Source organism: Idiotropiscis lumnitzeri, chromosome 14 (genome assembly GCF_059441095.1).
Source record: "Idiotropiscis lumnitzeri isolate Australia: NSW breed Sydney's pygmy pipehorse chromosome 14, RoL_Ilum_1.0, whole genome shotgun sequence".
Taxonomy (NCBI): Eukaryota; Metazoa; Chordata; class Actinopteri; order Syngnathiformes; family Syngnathidae; genus Idiotropiscis; species Idiotropiscis lumnitzeri.
The window spans coordinates 12,975,280-12,989,239 of record NC_142404.1 but is presented as its reverse complement, the minus strand read 5'-3'; the positions used below and the strand labels follow the sequence as shown (position 1 = coordinate 12,989,239).

Sequence of the window (13,960 nt, the reverse complement as noted above, 5' to 3'; positions counted from 1 at the left end):
TCCAGTGAAACACGTAGAATAACGTCAAACTAATTCAGTTCTTCTCAAATAGTGGGGCGGGCCCCCCTGAAGGGGGCGGTGCGATGCTGAGCGAGGCCTGTGTGACTCTGTGGAACATGCTTTTTTTCCCACTGTACTACAATAAAGTGTAATTGCACATGCACTCCAGTAGTTGGCAGTGACGCTCTCATTGCCCATTGTGCACAGCAAGTGTTAACTCTATGGTGTAGGTTTGTTTGAAACGAAAATGCTATTATTTATAGTTGCGGCAGAGAGTGGGTGGTGGGGGGGGGGTGAATTGTTTTCTTATTGCTAGGGGCACTGAACTAATTCAATCAGTATAAGTCAAAGATAAAAAAATACAATTTCACGTAAGGCTTTACATGATCAGGATTTTTTGGGCCGATCACCGATCAGCGAGTTAAAAAATCTAAAAAAAAAATATTAAAAAAAAAATACGATAACGTTTAAACCTTTTAAAGTCAAAAGTCCCGGACAACTATACTTAGGCCCAACATGGAGTGATTCTTCCAAGCCAAAATTCCAACTAAGACAACAAAAGCTGCTCAGAGTGTGCTGTGCTGATACCACAAAATTCAGTTCAATCTTGACATTTGAAGCACTGTATTTGCAATATCATACAAACATCAGAGCGGCTTTCCGTGCAACAATAAAATGTTATTACGATAGCAGCAACCGAAATGTATCTGAAGTGACCCACAACGAATAAATGTGTGTGGGAAACACTACAGCTATTATGTTTTATTTAGCAGAGCCAATCAATGACACCATTAATCAATCGGTTAATCAAAGACATTACGGTCAATGTGCAGAAAATGCAAATTATCAACCATTCCAATCCAGCCAATCAGATCAGTGTAAAGCCAAATAAATACTCTTCGAAACAGGTGACATCCCACCTCCAAAGCTCAAAATTCGCCAGGCAGACTGAAGCTCCCCTATTCTGGCTGTGCTATTCAGTTTAGTTGAATGTTTTTTTTCCTCATACTGAAGTGCAATACTAATTAGCGACACAACACCAACTGGGAAATAGATACCACATCCCTCACACCTTCCCAGAGTATTAAATCCAGACAAGATGGTGCCATTGCTGAACATCGCAGCCTGCACAAGTAGAGTTCACTGCCTTTATTTATCCTCCCTCGTGTTATTGAAACTACTCCAATGTGACAGTTTTAAACACATGACGGTGGAAGTGAACGCACTTTCAACTCCAGCGGTGGGCGTGTGATGAGCATGACCGTGACAGTTTTACAAGATTGCCCTTTCTTTGTAAGATTACACGCACCTTGCTGCCTGGCCTCTCACCTCTCACTGAAAATGAGCAAATTGGAAAGTCATTGCTTCCAGTAGGGGGGGGGGGTGTTCATGTCACACCTGACCCATCCATCACCCTTTGTGTGTGTGCGTGTATGAGAGGGAAACATCCAGATACACAATTAAAGCAGGATAACACACAAATTTGTAACATTTGAACATTTTTTTTAAGGGAGCTACAGCAGACTTGAAGAAGAAAAGATACATGCGTTTACTGCTTATAATGTGTGATGTTTTCAAAATGACCAACCTGTCGGTACTAGATGTGGACGGGTTGCTAGATGTGGACGGGGTCCCTCGGAGGCTGCGCGCTTGCTAATGACGTCACTCTTTACTACGTATTTTTCAAATATATTTATTTGCCGCTGTGTTTGTTTTTACCCGTGGCTGTTCTATTTGCATATTTTGATTCGCTAAATAAAAAATAAAATAAAATAAAACAAAATAACCGCATGACCGCCACATTGGCGTTTCAGCTAAATAAAAAAATAAAATAAAATAAAACAAAACAACCGCATGACCGCTGCGTGGCGCATTAGCTCTACGTCACTTCCGGTTATGCCCCGAGAAACCACTGCTGCAAAGCAGTGGAACGTTTACGTCTCTCCTAACGCCCTTGCAACAATGCAGTGGTTCACTCAGGCTACAAGATTATATGAATATAATGTCTGTATATAGTGTGAAATATTTCTTAATAAAACATTTCTATGTTTTCCCTCCGATCCTGAGCGCGTGACGTCATCAGCAGACGCGATGGTTGCCGAAGGACCCCGTCCAATCAAGCAACCCGTCCACATCTAGCACCGACACAGGCACACTCCATACTTCATAAGCCACTGTCAATCACAAGTTTCGAGCAAACCAGATGTAAGCCGTGGGACATTCACATTGTCGTAAAATAGAAAGAAGAAGAAATAAAAAAGCTACGCTAACTGTTAGCTAGCTACATTGCTGTGGTAAACTCTTTTGCTACTCTTGTCATAGGTTCATCTTTATGTATTCTCACATCTTGTTCAACATTATAGGGAAGATTAGGTGGTTTTTTTTTGTTTAGTTTTGATTTTTTTTGCAAAATGGGCTTTTACAAAGCGTTAATAAGTGTAGCACACATTAAAGAGAATAATTTCTGAACAAGAGATTTTTATTCCACTGAATAAATATACTTAAATTAAACGTTGGATTTTCTTCTGTTTTGAAACTTTGCTCCGATATCAATTTAAAAAAAAACGAATTTCTTAGAAACTAAAGAACACACCAGTGGCGCTAATAATTGAGGGCAAGATACAGAAAAACTCAGTCTAGATAGAGGTAAGTACATTTTTATACATTTAGGGAAAAAAACCTGAGTTTACACAATAAATAAGACATACAGTGATAGATTGTCCCCATTCTAGCATACAGACAGACAAGGAAATAGTCGAGTATGCAGAAAAGCACCCTACTTGTAAATCAGAACTGTCGTGAAGAGCATTGTGTAATGTTCCTTTTCACATTTTTTTTCTCAGCCGTAATGTGCATTAGAAATTGGTTGCCAACTGCATCAGCACCAACAGTTTATGGTTTCAAACAAAGCAACCTCGACGAATACAAAAACAGCTTAAAAACATTCAACTGGAGGCTGTAAACCAGAATTATTTTCCACTTTAAGGTTGACAAGTGCATAAAGCTCTTGCCGTGTTCTCCTACAGGAGGTAACAATATCGTCTAGTTGGCAGCTGGTTGATTGGCTCTTTCTCCTTGGCCACCTGACTCTCGAAAGCTTATCTGTTCTCATCTGGCCCATTGTTTCTGTTATCTGAGGTGATCAGGGCTGAGCTAAGCCCCAGTTTGTGTCGCATGCTCCGTCTTTTTGGGCCAGATGGAGGAACCTTCACCTGCAGGGAGCCTGAAAGGACACTTGCTGGGATCTTCAGTCACATACAAAAGCAGCAGAAAGATGGGATTGGAAGTTAGAGAAGCGATTAACAAAGGCGTTCTTCTTGGGGCCTATGGTGGGTATAGAAAACTTGTTGAAAACTGAAATGGAGAATACCTGTTTAATGCTATATCGGTCCAAAAGTCAGAATTCTCTTTAAAAGGTCTTCAAATGTGTAAATAAATATAAACATGAATGCTTGTGTGAAGTAAAAGCCTTTTTTTTATCATGTGTGCGAAGCAAAACCACAATGGAGATGTTGGTGAAAAAGGAAAGGGAACCCCGATTGCATTTTAGATGAAGTCATATATCAAAAAAAAAAAAAAAAAAAAAAAAACACGCTTCCTATGCAACATGTTGCATTTCCCAACCCGTCTTGGCTTGTTTTGCGTCTTGTCTCCTGTAAATTGACATTTCTCTCTTTAATGCTAAAAGGCAGTGCCAAACTCTTTCAGGCGTTCCTTTTTTTTTCCGGCTCCTTTGAAATGTAGAGATGTCGGAACAGGCAACAGAAAGCTGGAGGAAGGTAGTCGGCATGAAAATTACCTTCTGTCCTCACCAACTTTGTTTAAAGTGCCTTGTTTGTATTCCATAAATAAGGAAAAAATGAAATAAATGTTTTGAGTCTCTTGCTACTGAAGCGGTAAGACATTTGTTTATGTGTTTCTTCTGATGTCCAGCAGTGACCCTGAAATAACTTCACCACGCATGGTGGGCACAGCAGAAGGAAAGCATGAATAAATTTCATACTGGAATATGGAACTACATAAAGATTTTGTATTCAGGACGGACTTGCGGCTCTTTCTGCATAGCACTTGCGGTACATTTGGATTTTAGTGGAGTATTGTGACCTTGGCTGAGGTCAAGGAAAGTGTTTTAATGGGCCGGCAACGCCATAGGAAAAAAGTAGAAAGTTTAAGAGGGTGCCTTCCGAAGATAATCGTGTGTTTTTTAAGATGCTCTATTGTTGAAGTCTTCTCTTAAAACGCAAACGTATTTGCAAGCGAACAGGATGCTTTGTGTGGAAATATAATCATTTATAATGGTAGAAAGTATTTTTTGCTCAATTTCATCTATTTGTGAGATTTTTCTACCAGACACAATATTGTGTGTTTGGTTGGGACAGACATGCGGGACAAAAAATAGAAACAAAGATGGAGCGCACATTAACGATGGTCTTTCTTTCCAATGAGTGTGTTGGAATACAAAAAAAAATAAAAAATACCCTGATGGAACCTTGACTGGTAGATGAATAGCCAGATAGAGAAGTCATGCATTCTTCAGCGAAATAGTGCACATTTTGCCCGTGCATAAGCATGCAAGACATTCATATCAAAAAGATGTCATACAAAAACAAAACATTCTTCATTTCAGAATATTTCAGAGGCCACATTCTTGTATCGGACGAACAAAACAACCTAGAATTATAATCCTATTTCCCCATCTTTATTGACGCAAGGCACAAATTTCTCGACACAAAACATAATTGTCACAAATTGACCTGATTGAAATCTTAACCAGTTTATTTGAATACAAACCTAATATACCCGCTTAAAACCTGGCTGGAATATATCTCACCGCCATACCTTTTTCCATGGTGTGACAATGAGGCGCTCGTAATGCCAGGCAACTGTGAAGTCCCGTTCCACACTCTGGCTTCCGTGACTTCACTCTTCTGCCTTTTCCCAGTGAAATGCGCACAACCAAGGCCAACAACGAGGCACTCTAAGAGGCTGCGGACTATCCAAAGTGAAGATGTATTTTCAAGGGTGTAGGCATGGATAGCTAGCTAACTGCACATCGAAGTTGCGCTGAAAAACGGCTGATGAGAATGAATGCTCTTGTTATTGAATAAAATAAAATAAAATAAAATAAAATAAAATAAAATAAAATAAAATAAAATAAAATAAAATAAAATAAAATAAAATAAAATAAAATAAAATAAAATAAAATAAAATAAAATAAAATAAAACTTTTTTGCCGTTGTCACAGAAATAATGATAAACAGGTAAACATCTCAAAATATGTGGGGTGAGGGCAAATAATGTGCCGGCCGAATGTGTGACTGGGCCCAGTTTTAGCCCAGCCCCAAAAATCAGGAAACTGGAAATGGTGAAAATCACTTGACCGCTCTCCACGGCTTAATCTCCACAACTAAGTACTAAGTAAATGGGAACAGTGTTTTTTAGTTTCACAAAGATTAAAAGCATCTCAAAGCATTAACAATAACACATCGTTTTATGCTTGAGTGCCTCATTCTTTTTGCCTGCTTCTGATAGTGCAATAGTTAACATCTGAAGTTAACTTCAGACTGTCGGTTATTTGTCTACAAGACCCATGAAAAGTGAAGGTGACATTTAAGTTGAGGTGTCATGCGCAAATTATCCTGCAGAGTGATGAGTTGCAGCTGTTTGACTGCACACCACTGCTCTCTTTCCTTTATCTGGCTTCTTCCATCTCATTTCAATAGCCATTCTCCAGTGAAGAGCCCCCTTCGCCGTCGTTCGCACTTCTTGTGATTTGTATTCTAAGTAGCTCACAGATCTTTTGTATGCCGAGGCCGATAGCAATCGGAATCGTCGTGCCGACAGTGGAGACAGCAGCTCTCCTGCTCGTTGAAAGGGAGCGATCTTGTTTGTTTTAAGGAGGGGAATCTCTTAAATGAAAATGGTACACGGTAATAAGCCCCATGTACACGCGGAAGCCATGGCGGTGCATCGATTGGAGCGATTATTCCTCCTATTATTGCTGGAAGATTAGTTCTGTTTGGAGGGACGGCAGTTAAGCCAATAATGCCACTGACAAATACCTAAACTTGAAGTTTAGATGCACGATTTCTACTGACTCGAGTATGAATTTAGACCTTTAAATTCATACAGCTTCGAATCTATTATCCAAGTTCACTGTAATTCATTTTCACTTTGAATCGTCTGAAAATGACTCACCTTCACTGCATGAATCAAATAGCGAGTTTTCATTTATATCCAAGGGCTACGTACAAATGTTCGATCCCTGTTGATATTTTATAGCACAAGTGTCAAACTATTATGCTGCATGCAACACACCTGATTCAAATGATCAGAATCAGTATCAGGCTTCTTTGGAGCTTGCTGATGAGCTGATCATTTCAATCGAGGACCGGAGTGTGACGCCTATGTTTTAAAGCCAAGTATTGCATCAGCTCCGATGCGGAGAAGGTTAGAGAAACGGCTGATTAGTTTTCGCTATACAGTCCATTTATATTATTTTAGATTTAAGAAAAAAATATTACAAACAAGCAAAATTAGGAAACCACAGTGCATTGTGGTTTGAAAAATAATAATAATATAAAAAAATAAAATAAAATAATTAAAAATATATATATTTTTTAATTTTGTAATTTATTTTTTTAATTTAAAAAGAAGCATTTCACCGAGTGGGCGAGTGAAAGCAAAGACGAAATAGTGCACAAAGATGAATTCCAGGAGTTGTGCTTACAGAATGATAACACAGCAAATACCCGCGTCTGGATAGCGTTGATAAGAGCGACATAGCAATACAGTGGCCTTTCTCCCAGCTGTAGATTCGGGAGTCCCTCTGAGCACACCAAACACAAAAGATGACTATAAAACCACTTTGATAAGCCTCTGAAGTGCCTGCTGCTCTTCTCGGGGTCAATCAGCATGTGCGTGACTGATAATCTTGATCATTAGATGATAGTTATTCAGTTAGTGTATCAAATGACGACTGAGCTTGTAATTATTTCTGGTCTGGCCGGTTAAGTGGTGAGAAAGCGCATCATCTTCATGTTATATAATTTAATTACTGCATTAAAGGTGACAAAAAAAAATACAAATAAATAACACAGCAGGGATCTTTAAGACTCTGCAACAACCCATGACAGATAGTTCTAACGTTTATTATTGTGTGCAATGTGTGAACTTCCCTATTTTGAAAAAGATCTCCCTGCTCTCGAAGTTACATAACACCTTGCTGCGGTTGTTTGGAAACTCACAGATGTCAATTGAGGTGAGCGTTTTTCATAGTGGGTGGAGAATGAATTGCAATCTTTCACGAGCCTAAAAGGTGATTGAGACGTGAAGTGTGACTGTGTACTTAGGATATGACTGCAGCAAAAATAAAACCGTCTTAATTCTCCCTAGCTGCATTTTCTTTTCTTTTTTTGAAGGTGTACAAAACATGCATGATTCTTTTAAAACCAGCTTGAAAGCAATGACATCAATGACACGCATCAGTGTATAAAATCTATCACCGGTCTCATATTTCAAAGACACGGCTTAGCATTTGCTCTCCTGGTGCAGATTAAGTTTCAGACACCCGCCAGCCTGCTCTCTGAGGAGGGAGGCGGGTTCGGTGTGGCCGGAACCTGTCATCACTAACTTAACTGAAATCAAAGAGGATTGGCATAACTGCGAGAGAGTCGAGTCGAGTCGTACGGCCCGAGGCTGTTTGACTGAAATCGCTCATTATAGCATGTAAGGTACGTTGCACATCCAATGGGGTTACTCAGCACTTTGGAGTGTACATTTTCCGTAACACTTCAGCACTGCGGGAAGGCAGAAGGAGATCCCCACAAACAAAGTCCAGAAACAAAAATGACTAAAATAGCGTACAGAGCAAGAAAAAGGTTTTTTGTTAAATTGATTTAAAAAATGATGTAAAAGATCTCAATCATAAGTATGGAGGAAAAAACAAAAAAAGCATAGTTTTCAACCTGAATGTAAAACTTTTCACATTTGGGGCTTACTTTACCGGTTGGAAACTTGATACATTTGCGTGCAGCATCGCAGCTGAATGCTGCTTCACCATGTTCCTTTGAACACTGGCCTTCCACTAGGGGAGCGGATTCTGTAGACCGCAGAGCCGGCCCATTCATTTTTAATATATCCAAATCCTAAACCATTCAGTATCACTAGTCAATCACATTGCTCGTCTTTTTGCTCAAATCTTGGCTAATGCTAAATTCGATAAGTACTTAAACTTCACAAATACACCATTGTCCTCCCTCACAACCCAAGAGTACATTTTTGTATCGTGAACTAAAGTGGGTCGATCTGAGCCCTAAAACTCCAGGACTGAAAATGAGTCCCACTCTGGCACTGCCCACTCGTTTCAACTCAAATGTGGCAATCGTGCCACCTGGCACAGAATCACACCTATCTACTCTACTCCAATGACTTTATATTGCCCGAATTCTGTCTGACCACAGCATTACACTTTCTGTAAAGTGGCAATAAATTACTTTTAAAAAGGCCGCAGTTTCCAGTTATCCTGCTACATTTGAATGATTGAATGTATTCAAATGAGGTGTTTCTTCCACCTCCTCTCTGTGACACACACTCATGGCAGACAACGAAGCACTCTAAAGCCGCCACACCAGTGGACAATTCGAAGCGAATATGTATTTTTGGGCTGTGGGTGGACATTGCTAGCTAGCTAACTGCACGCAATTGCGCAGGTTACAGAAGTAAGGAGCTAAAAGTTTTAAATTAATGAGAGGTGGGGAAATCATGCAAGAGCGGAAGTGAGTCGTGAGGCAACGTTTTAGCCACACTGAACATCAGAAGTACTCAATGGAGAAGACAAGTTCCAAGCTATACCATAAGTCCACCACTGAGCATTGATCGCACATTTTCAACACTTATCTTCAAACATACGATGTGGTGAGAAACAAATACCTGAATCCACAAGATAAAAACCTCTGTAATGCCAAGAATGTGGCAATTGTCCATCAATCTACTTCAACTGAATGACCTCTCATCCATATTGCGTGTTTGTGCGCGTGTCTGCTCATGAGCGTCTCAGAGGTGGAAGTAACTAACAGTGCAAATTGTACTTTGATACTCCACTTAAAGAAATTTATATTCGTACTTTCCTTGAGTATTTGATTTTTTCTGACATTTTACTTTTGCTCGCTGCATTTGAAAGCTGTACTTTCTACTCGACATGCATTGTGAAAATTGGCTTGTTTGAACATTTTGTACTTGAGTACGTTTTGGGGGCATTTTTTGTAAATCAGTACTTGTACTTTTACCAAATTCTTTTTAAGTATTTAAACTGATGAACAGTGTGAGGACTTTTGAAACCTTTTGATGTGTTTGTATGAAGTCTGTACTGAATGTGCTTTTACGTGAAGGAATGCAAACAATGCTGCTTTAAAAAGAAACCAAATTCATGCATTTATCGTTAATAAACGAGGAGGGCTTAAGAGACCAAACTTTCACAGCTCGGGGTCTTTATAAAGTGCAACCGTTTTTGGAACAGTGGGTCCCGCCTCCTTTGGGGGGGGGGGGGTCGGGGGGCGAGGGGCGGGGGGACACCCTCGGCATTTATTGAGGCGCGTGCTGCCGCCACTCACAACACGCTGTGCAGATGCGCGCACACGTAGCAGTCCTACCGTTTCAGTAACTTGGCTTCTAAACTGGGTGGTAAGTTTTTTGTTGTTGTTGTTCTTTAATTTATTCATTTATTTTTTATCTATGTGTGGCAAATTGTCTTTATTATGTTTTTTGTCATTTTCGTGTTGACGCCTTGCTGTTTTTGGTTACATTACCTTTATCTGTTTGAGCGCATTATTAAACCATGAGAAAAGGGTGAAGTTCATCAGGACAAAGTTTGAAAATATAACTTTTACATGCTTCTGTCCTCCACATGACACAATAGGAAGCCACATGTGTGACTGTGTCCTCCTTATGCTTTTACCCATTTAGGTTGCTATGGAAATCTACATATTGTCCAACATTTCTGACAACTTCTCAGAGGAGTCTGGCGACTTCGACCTGGACTTTCAGGAGCCATGCGGCCGAGCTCTCAGCAATGACTTCAAAAAGATTTTCCTGCCGGCCGTTTTTGGGATTATAATTGTTCTCGGCATCATCGGCAATGGATTAGTAGTCATTGTGATGGGCTACCAGAAAAAGGTGAAAACAATGACAGATAAGTACAGGCTGCATCTGTCTGTGGCTGACCTGCTGTTTGTCTTAACGCTGCCCTTCTGGGCTGTGGACGCAGCCAAAAACTGGTACTTTGGCAGTTTCTTTTGTGTGTTTGTGCACATGATCTACACTCTCAACCTGTACAGCAGCGTGCTCATCCTGGCCTTTATCAGCCTGGACAGATACTTGGCTGTCGTGAGGGCCACTAACAGTCAAGCCACGAGGAAGCTCCTGGCGAGCAAAGTCATCTATGTGGCCGCGTGGCTTCCCGCCACGATCCTCACAGTACCCGACCTGGTGTTCGCCAGAACGCAGGACACAAGCTCGTCAAATTTTCTCTTCATGGACAACGAAAGCATGACGACGGCCGACTCCAGGATCGTCTGCCAGCGCATTTACCCAGAGGAGAGCAGCCTCACGTGGGTCGTGGTTTTCCGCTTCCAACACATCCTCGTGGGCTTCGTGCTGCCCGGCCTGGTCATTCTCACCTGCTACTGCATCATCATCGCCAAACTGTCACAAGGCGCTAAGGGTCAAGCGTTAAAGAAGAAAGCCCTGAAGACCACCGTCATCCTCATCCTGTGCTTCTTCTCCTGCTGGCTGCCGTATTGCGTGGGCATTTTTCTGGACACCCTCATAATGCTCAACGTGATCACGCCTTCCTGTGACCTGGAACGAGCAGTGGAGAAGTGGATCTCCATCACCGAAGCCTTAGCATATTTCCACTGCTGCCTCAACCCCATCCTGTATGCTTTCCTGGGAGTTAAATTCAAAAAGTCCGCCAAGAGCGCTTTGACGCTGAACAGCAGGTCAAGTCAGAAAACAACCCTCATGGCAAAAAAGCGCGGGCAGATTTCATCAGTGTCGACTGAGTCAGAGTCTTCAAGTGTTTTGTCCAGTTAACTCGACTGAACCTTTAAAATGTGAGACTTGAATCTAAGCTTTAATTCAACATTTTACTACAATTTGTACAGTTGTAAAAAAAAAAAAAAAAACATGCTGTATATTTGCATTTGTTTGGTTCGTCTCCCTACAGCAGATTGTTTCCTTGTGCTTTACAGTCATTTTTGTGTGTGTGTGCGTGTGTAAAAACTGTGATGTCATTTAAGGTCAGGCATAGAATGTCTTTTCGTGTGAGGGGATGTAGCTACTTCTGGAAACTGTAAATAGTTTGAAGAGTTTTGTGTGTTCGCACTTAAGTTGTGTGATTATCTGAAAGCTTTTTTTTTATTTATTGTTGTCTTTCACACTGGAGGTTTTTTAACGGAAACCAATTGCATGCTGCTTTTTAAACTTTTGTTTTTTTTATTCAAAGACATGTGGTGGTTGTTTTTTTGGGGTTGTTTTTTTTTTTTACCTGAAACTGAAAATAAACAAATTCAATGCTTCTTAAATTGATTGTGTCGTGTGTGTGTTTTCTCTCAAGTAGCTCTTGTTGCCCCCAGGGGTTGGGGGAAGGGTGCGTGTGCGTGTGTGTGTGTGCGCGCGTGTGTTGGTGGGTGGAGACAAGGGGTCTCCCAACACAAATGTCCCCACCTGATCGAACTGGAAAGCAGAAGGAGGGTTGTGCGGACCCTGCAATTGCCAGAACATCTGCGCACTTTTATCTTAAGCAGTCCTGACTGACACCAATGTTAAGCGTCTTCCTTTATAATTAAAATCCACATGGCACTGTAAAGAAAAGGAGAAAAGAATGCAAAGTTCTTCTTTGACCCCACTTGGTTTTTGCCCTCTCGACACTGGGCTTGTATACAAGTGTTTAACCGTGGTCAATAGTTTTGTCAACTATTGTCTCCTCAAAATGGGTTATAAATTTAGAGAACCCCAATTCTTTGTTCAGTAGTCACCCTATAAATTACAAGTAATTAATTCTGTTGGACACGTTGACACACAAATTAGGGAGGATTGTGATGTTCAAGTTGGAGACTAAAAGGAAGCTGATAACAATAGATATCTAGAAGAATGGAGCCGCCAAATGGCTGCTGTGCAATGCAGCGTTGGCCTTCCTTTCAACCAGGCACATTTCCATTTCTTTACATGTAAAAGGTGTGAAGTACCTCCGTCAAGTCAGATGCCTAATGGATATTTGTGGCCTCTGAGAAACGGGATAAAAAACCCAGAGGAGGTTCTTCAGTTGGAAATGTTCCCAAATGACTCAGGATTAGCATAAGACCTTGACTGCCTTGCAGCCGGTGTAGGAAGAGATCTTGGGTTAACACGTCACTGTGTTCATCCAAAGTCTTTTCATATGCTTCTTTCCTTGTCACAATGCATCAGCATTTGACTCGAGAATCACATTATTATACACAGAAATGTACTGGTGCACGCAGGCAGCTCGATGCAGGGAGTGGATTGACCTCAGGAAGGACAAGCAGGAGAACAATAAAAAGAGGCAATAGTTTGGGGAGTAGAAGTCTCTTTCTTCTTATGTTGTGATTTGTTTCACGGATTTGCTTAATTTTCTTGCATTTTTCTTCGTTGCAGTCGCTCCAAAAATGTTGGTAATGTGGGTTTTTTTTGTAAAGAAAATAGCACAATATAATATTAACTTGATAAAATAGAGGTTAATAATATAAGCACCACATCTTCCAGACTATAAGGCGCATCAGCATATTAGCCGCAGCAACTCTTAAAAAAATAAATAAAATACAAGCCGCACCAGGCTATGAACCGTTTTCTATGTTGAAAAAAATGAATGCACATAAAGGTACATAAACAAATTCTTAAAACTGTGCCTTTTAACACTGCACCAACTTTGCTAATTAAACCAGAACAGACCCAAGAGAAAAAAAAAAATCAAGATTTATTTAGCGGATTTACTGAACTATAGAGCGCCCCCTACAGATGAAAGAAAAATCTACAGAAAAGCCGCATGGTTAAAAAAAGTAGCGGCTTATAGTCCGTAAAATACGGTAAGTCGGAGGTAAAAAGAAAATTAACACGTTACACATCATGATTAATTCATTGTGGCATCTTGTGGGGTGTGTGACGTAGCAACCGCGCGGCAGCAAAAAAAAACAGTCACGAAAACACAAACGAAGAAGTCGTTCACTTTTGTGACTCAGTAATGAGCATGAGCTGTTTTTCACAGATGGCAAAGAAAACTTGCGAGTATAGTTATATTGTCCGTGTACATTCATCGCTGGTGGGGTCAGAACAGCAAAACCATCAATGCTATTCGTTAGCCTTGTCTATAGCATTTCTGTTACCATTACGATAGCGGACTTATAGGTGAAGTTGGGTGATTATTTAAAACACACAGAATTCAGTTCTCTTTGTTTTATGTTTAATTTGACAGTAAAATTCAACTAGAGTAAAAATTAAACAACTTGAAGCTTTTTTTTTTTTTTTAAGAATTGTTCACTATCTGCCAAACTGCTGCTTGTTGTGACGTTCATTGCTTGGATTTCACCGTCCTTCCGCTTGCATCTTAAATTTTTGCTCGCATGTCAAAGCAAAAAATGCATAAATGTAAATGACCCAAAGTGTCGGTTCAAGTGCGCACAGTTTAAGTCCTCACAGGCCACTCACGAATAAACCCGTGGGTCACATGGGCCCGCGCTCATACATAATTGAACAGTTGCATTCACATAAATTTGTGTGCATGTTGTTGCGGTGAAAGGTCTTCTGTGTATGGGTTAAAGACCAAAGTTGTTGAAACGCATGAGAAATGCATTCTACCAACTGCGTGAATCCCTGGGCTGGGATACAATCTGCTTCAGTGATGCACACAAATGAAATATCTCCATTTTGAATCTGGCTGAATGCAATT

The 13,960-nt window shown here is 40.5% G+C and overlaps 2 protein-coding genes across 4 annotated transcripts in view; one reads left to right on the top strand and one right to left on the bottom strand.

Moving 5' to 3' along the window:
- Positions 1 to 1,635, bottom strand: part of thsd7ba (thrombospondin, type I, domain containing 7Ba) — a 171,601-nt gene extending 169,966 nt beyond the window's left edge. For all 3 annotated transcript variants that reach the window (XM_088315438.1, XM_088315440.1, XM_088315441.1), the window contains exon 1: positions 1,589 to 1,635. The gene's annotated coding sequence lies outside the window, so the exon portion shown is untranslated. The remainder of the gene's footprint in view (positions 1 to 1,588) is intronic.
- Positions 1,636 to 9,595: 7,960 nt separating this feature from the next.
- Positions 9,596 to 11,586, top strand: LOC148323548 (C-X-C chemokine receptor type 4-like). The gene is made up of 2 exons (XM_088315722.1): positions 9,596 to 9,681; positions 9,964 to 11,586. Exon 2 carries the CDS (start codon positions 9,970 to 9,972, stop codon positions 11,089 to 11,091), a length of 1,122 nt encoding a protein of 373 aa, XP_088171848.1. The 5' UTR covers positions 9,596 to 9,681; positions 9,964 to 9,969; the 3' UTR covers positions 11,092 to 11,586.
- The last annotated feature ends 2,374 nt before the right edge of the window (positions 11,587 to 13,960 follow it).

What these genes read in the sequence shown, in the direction of transcription:
- LOC148323548 (XM_088315722.1), top strand. Translation starts at nt 9,970, where the DNA reads ATGGAAATCTACATATTGTCCAACATTTCTGACAACTTCTCAGAGGAG.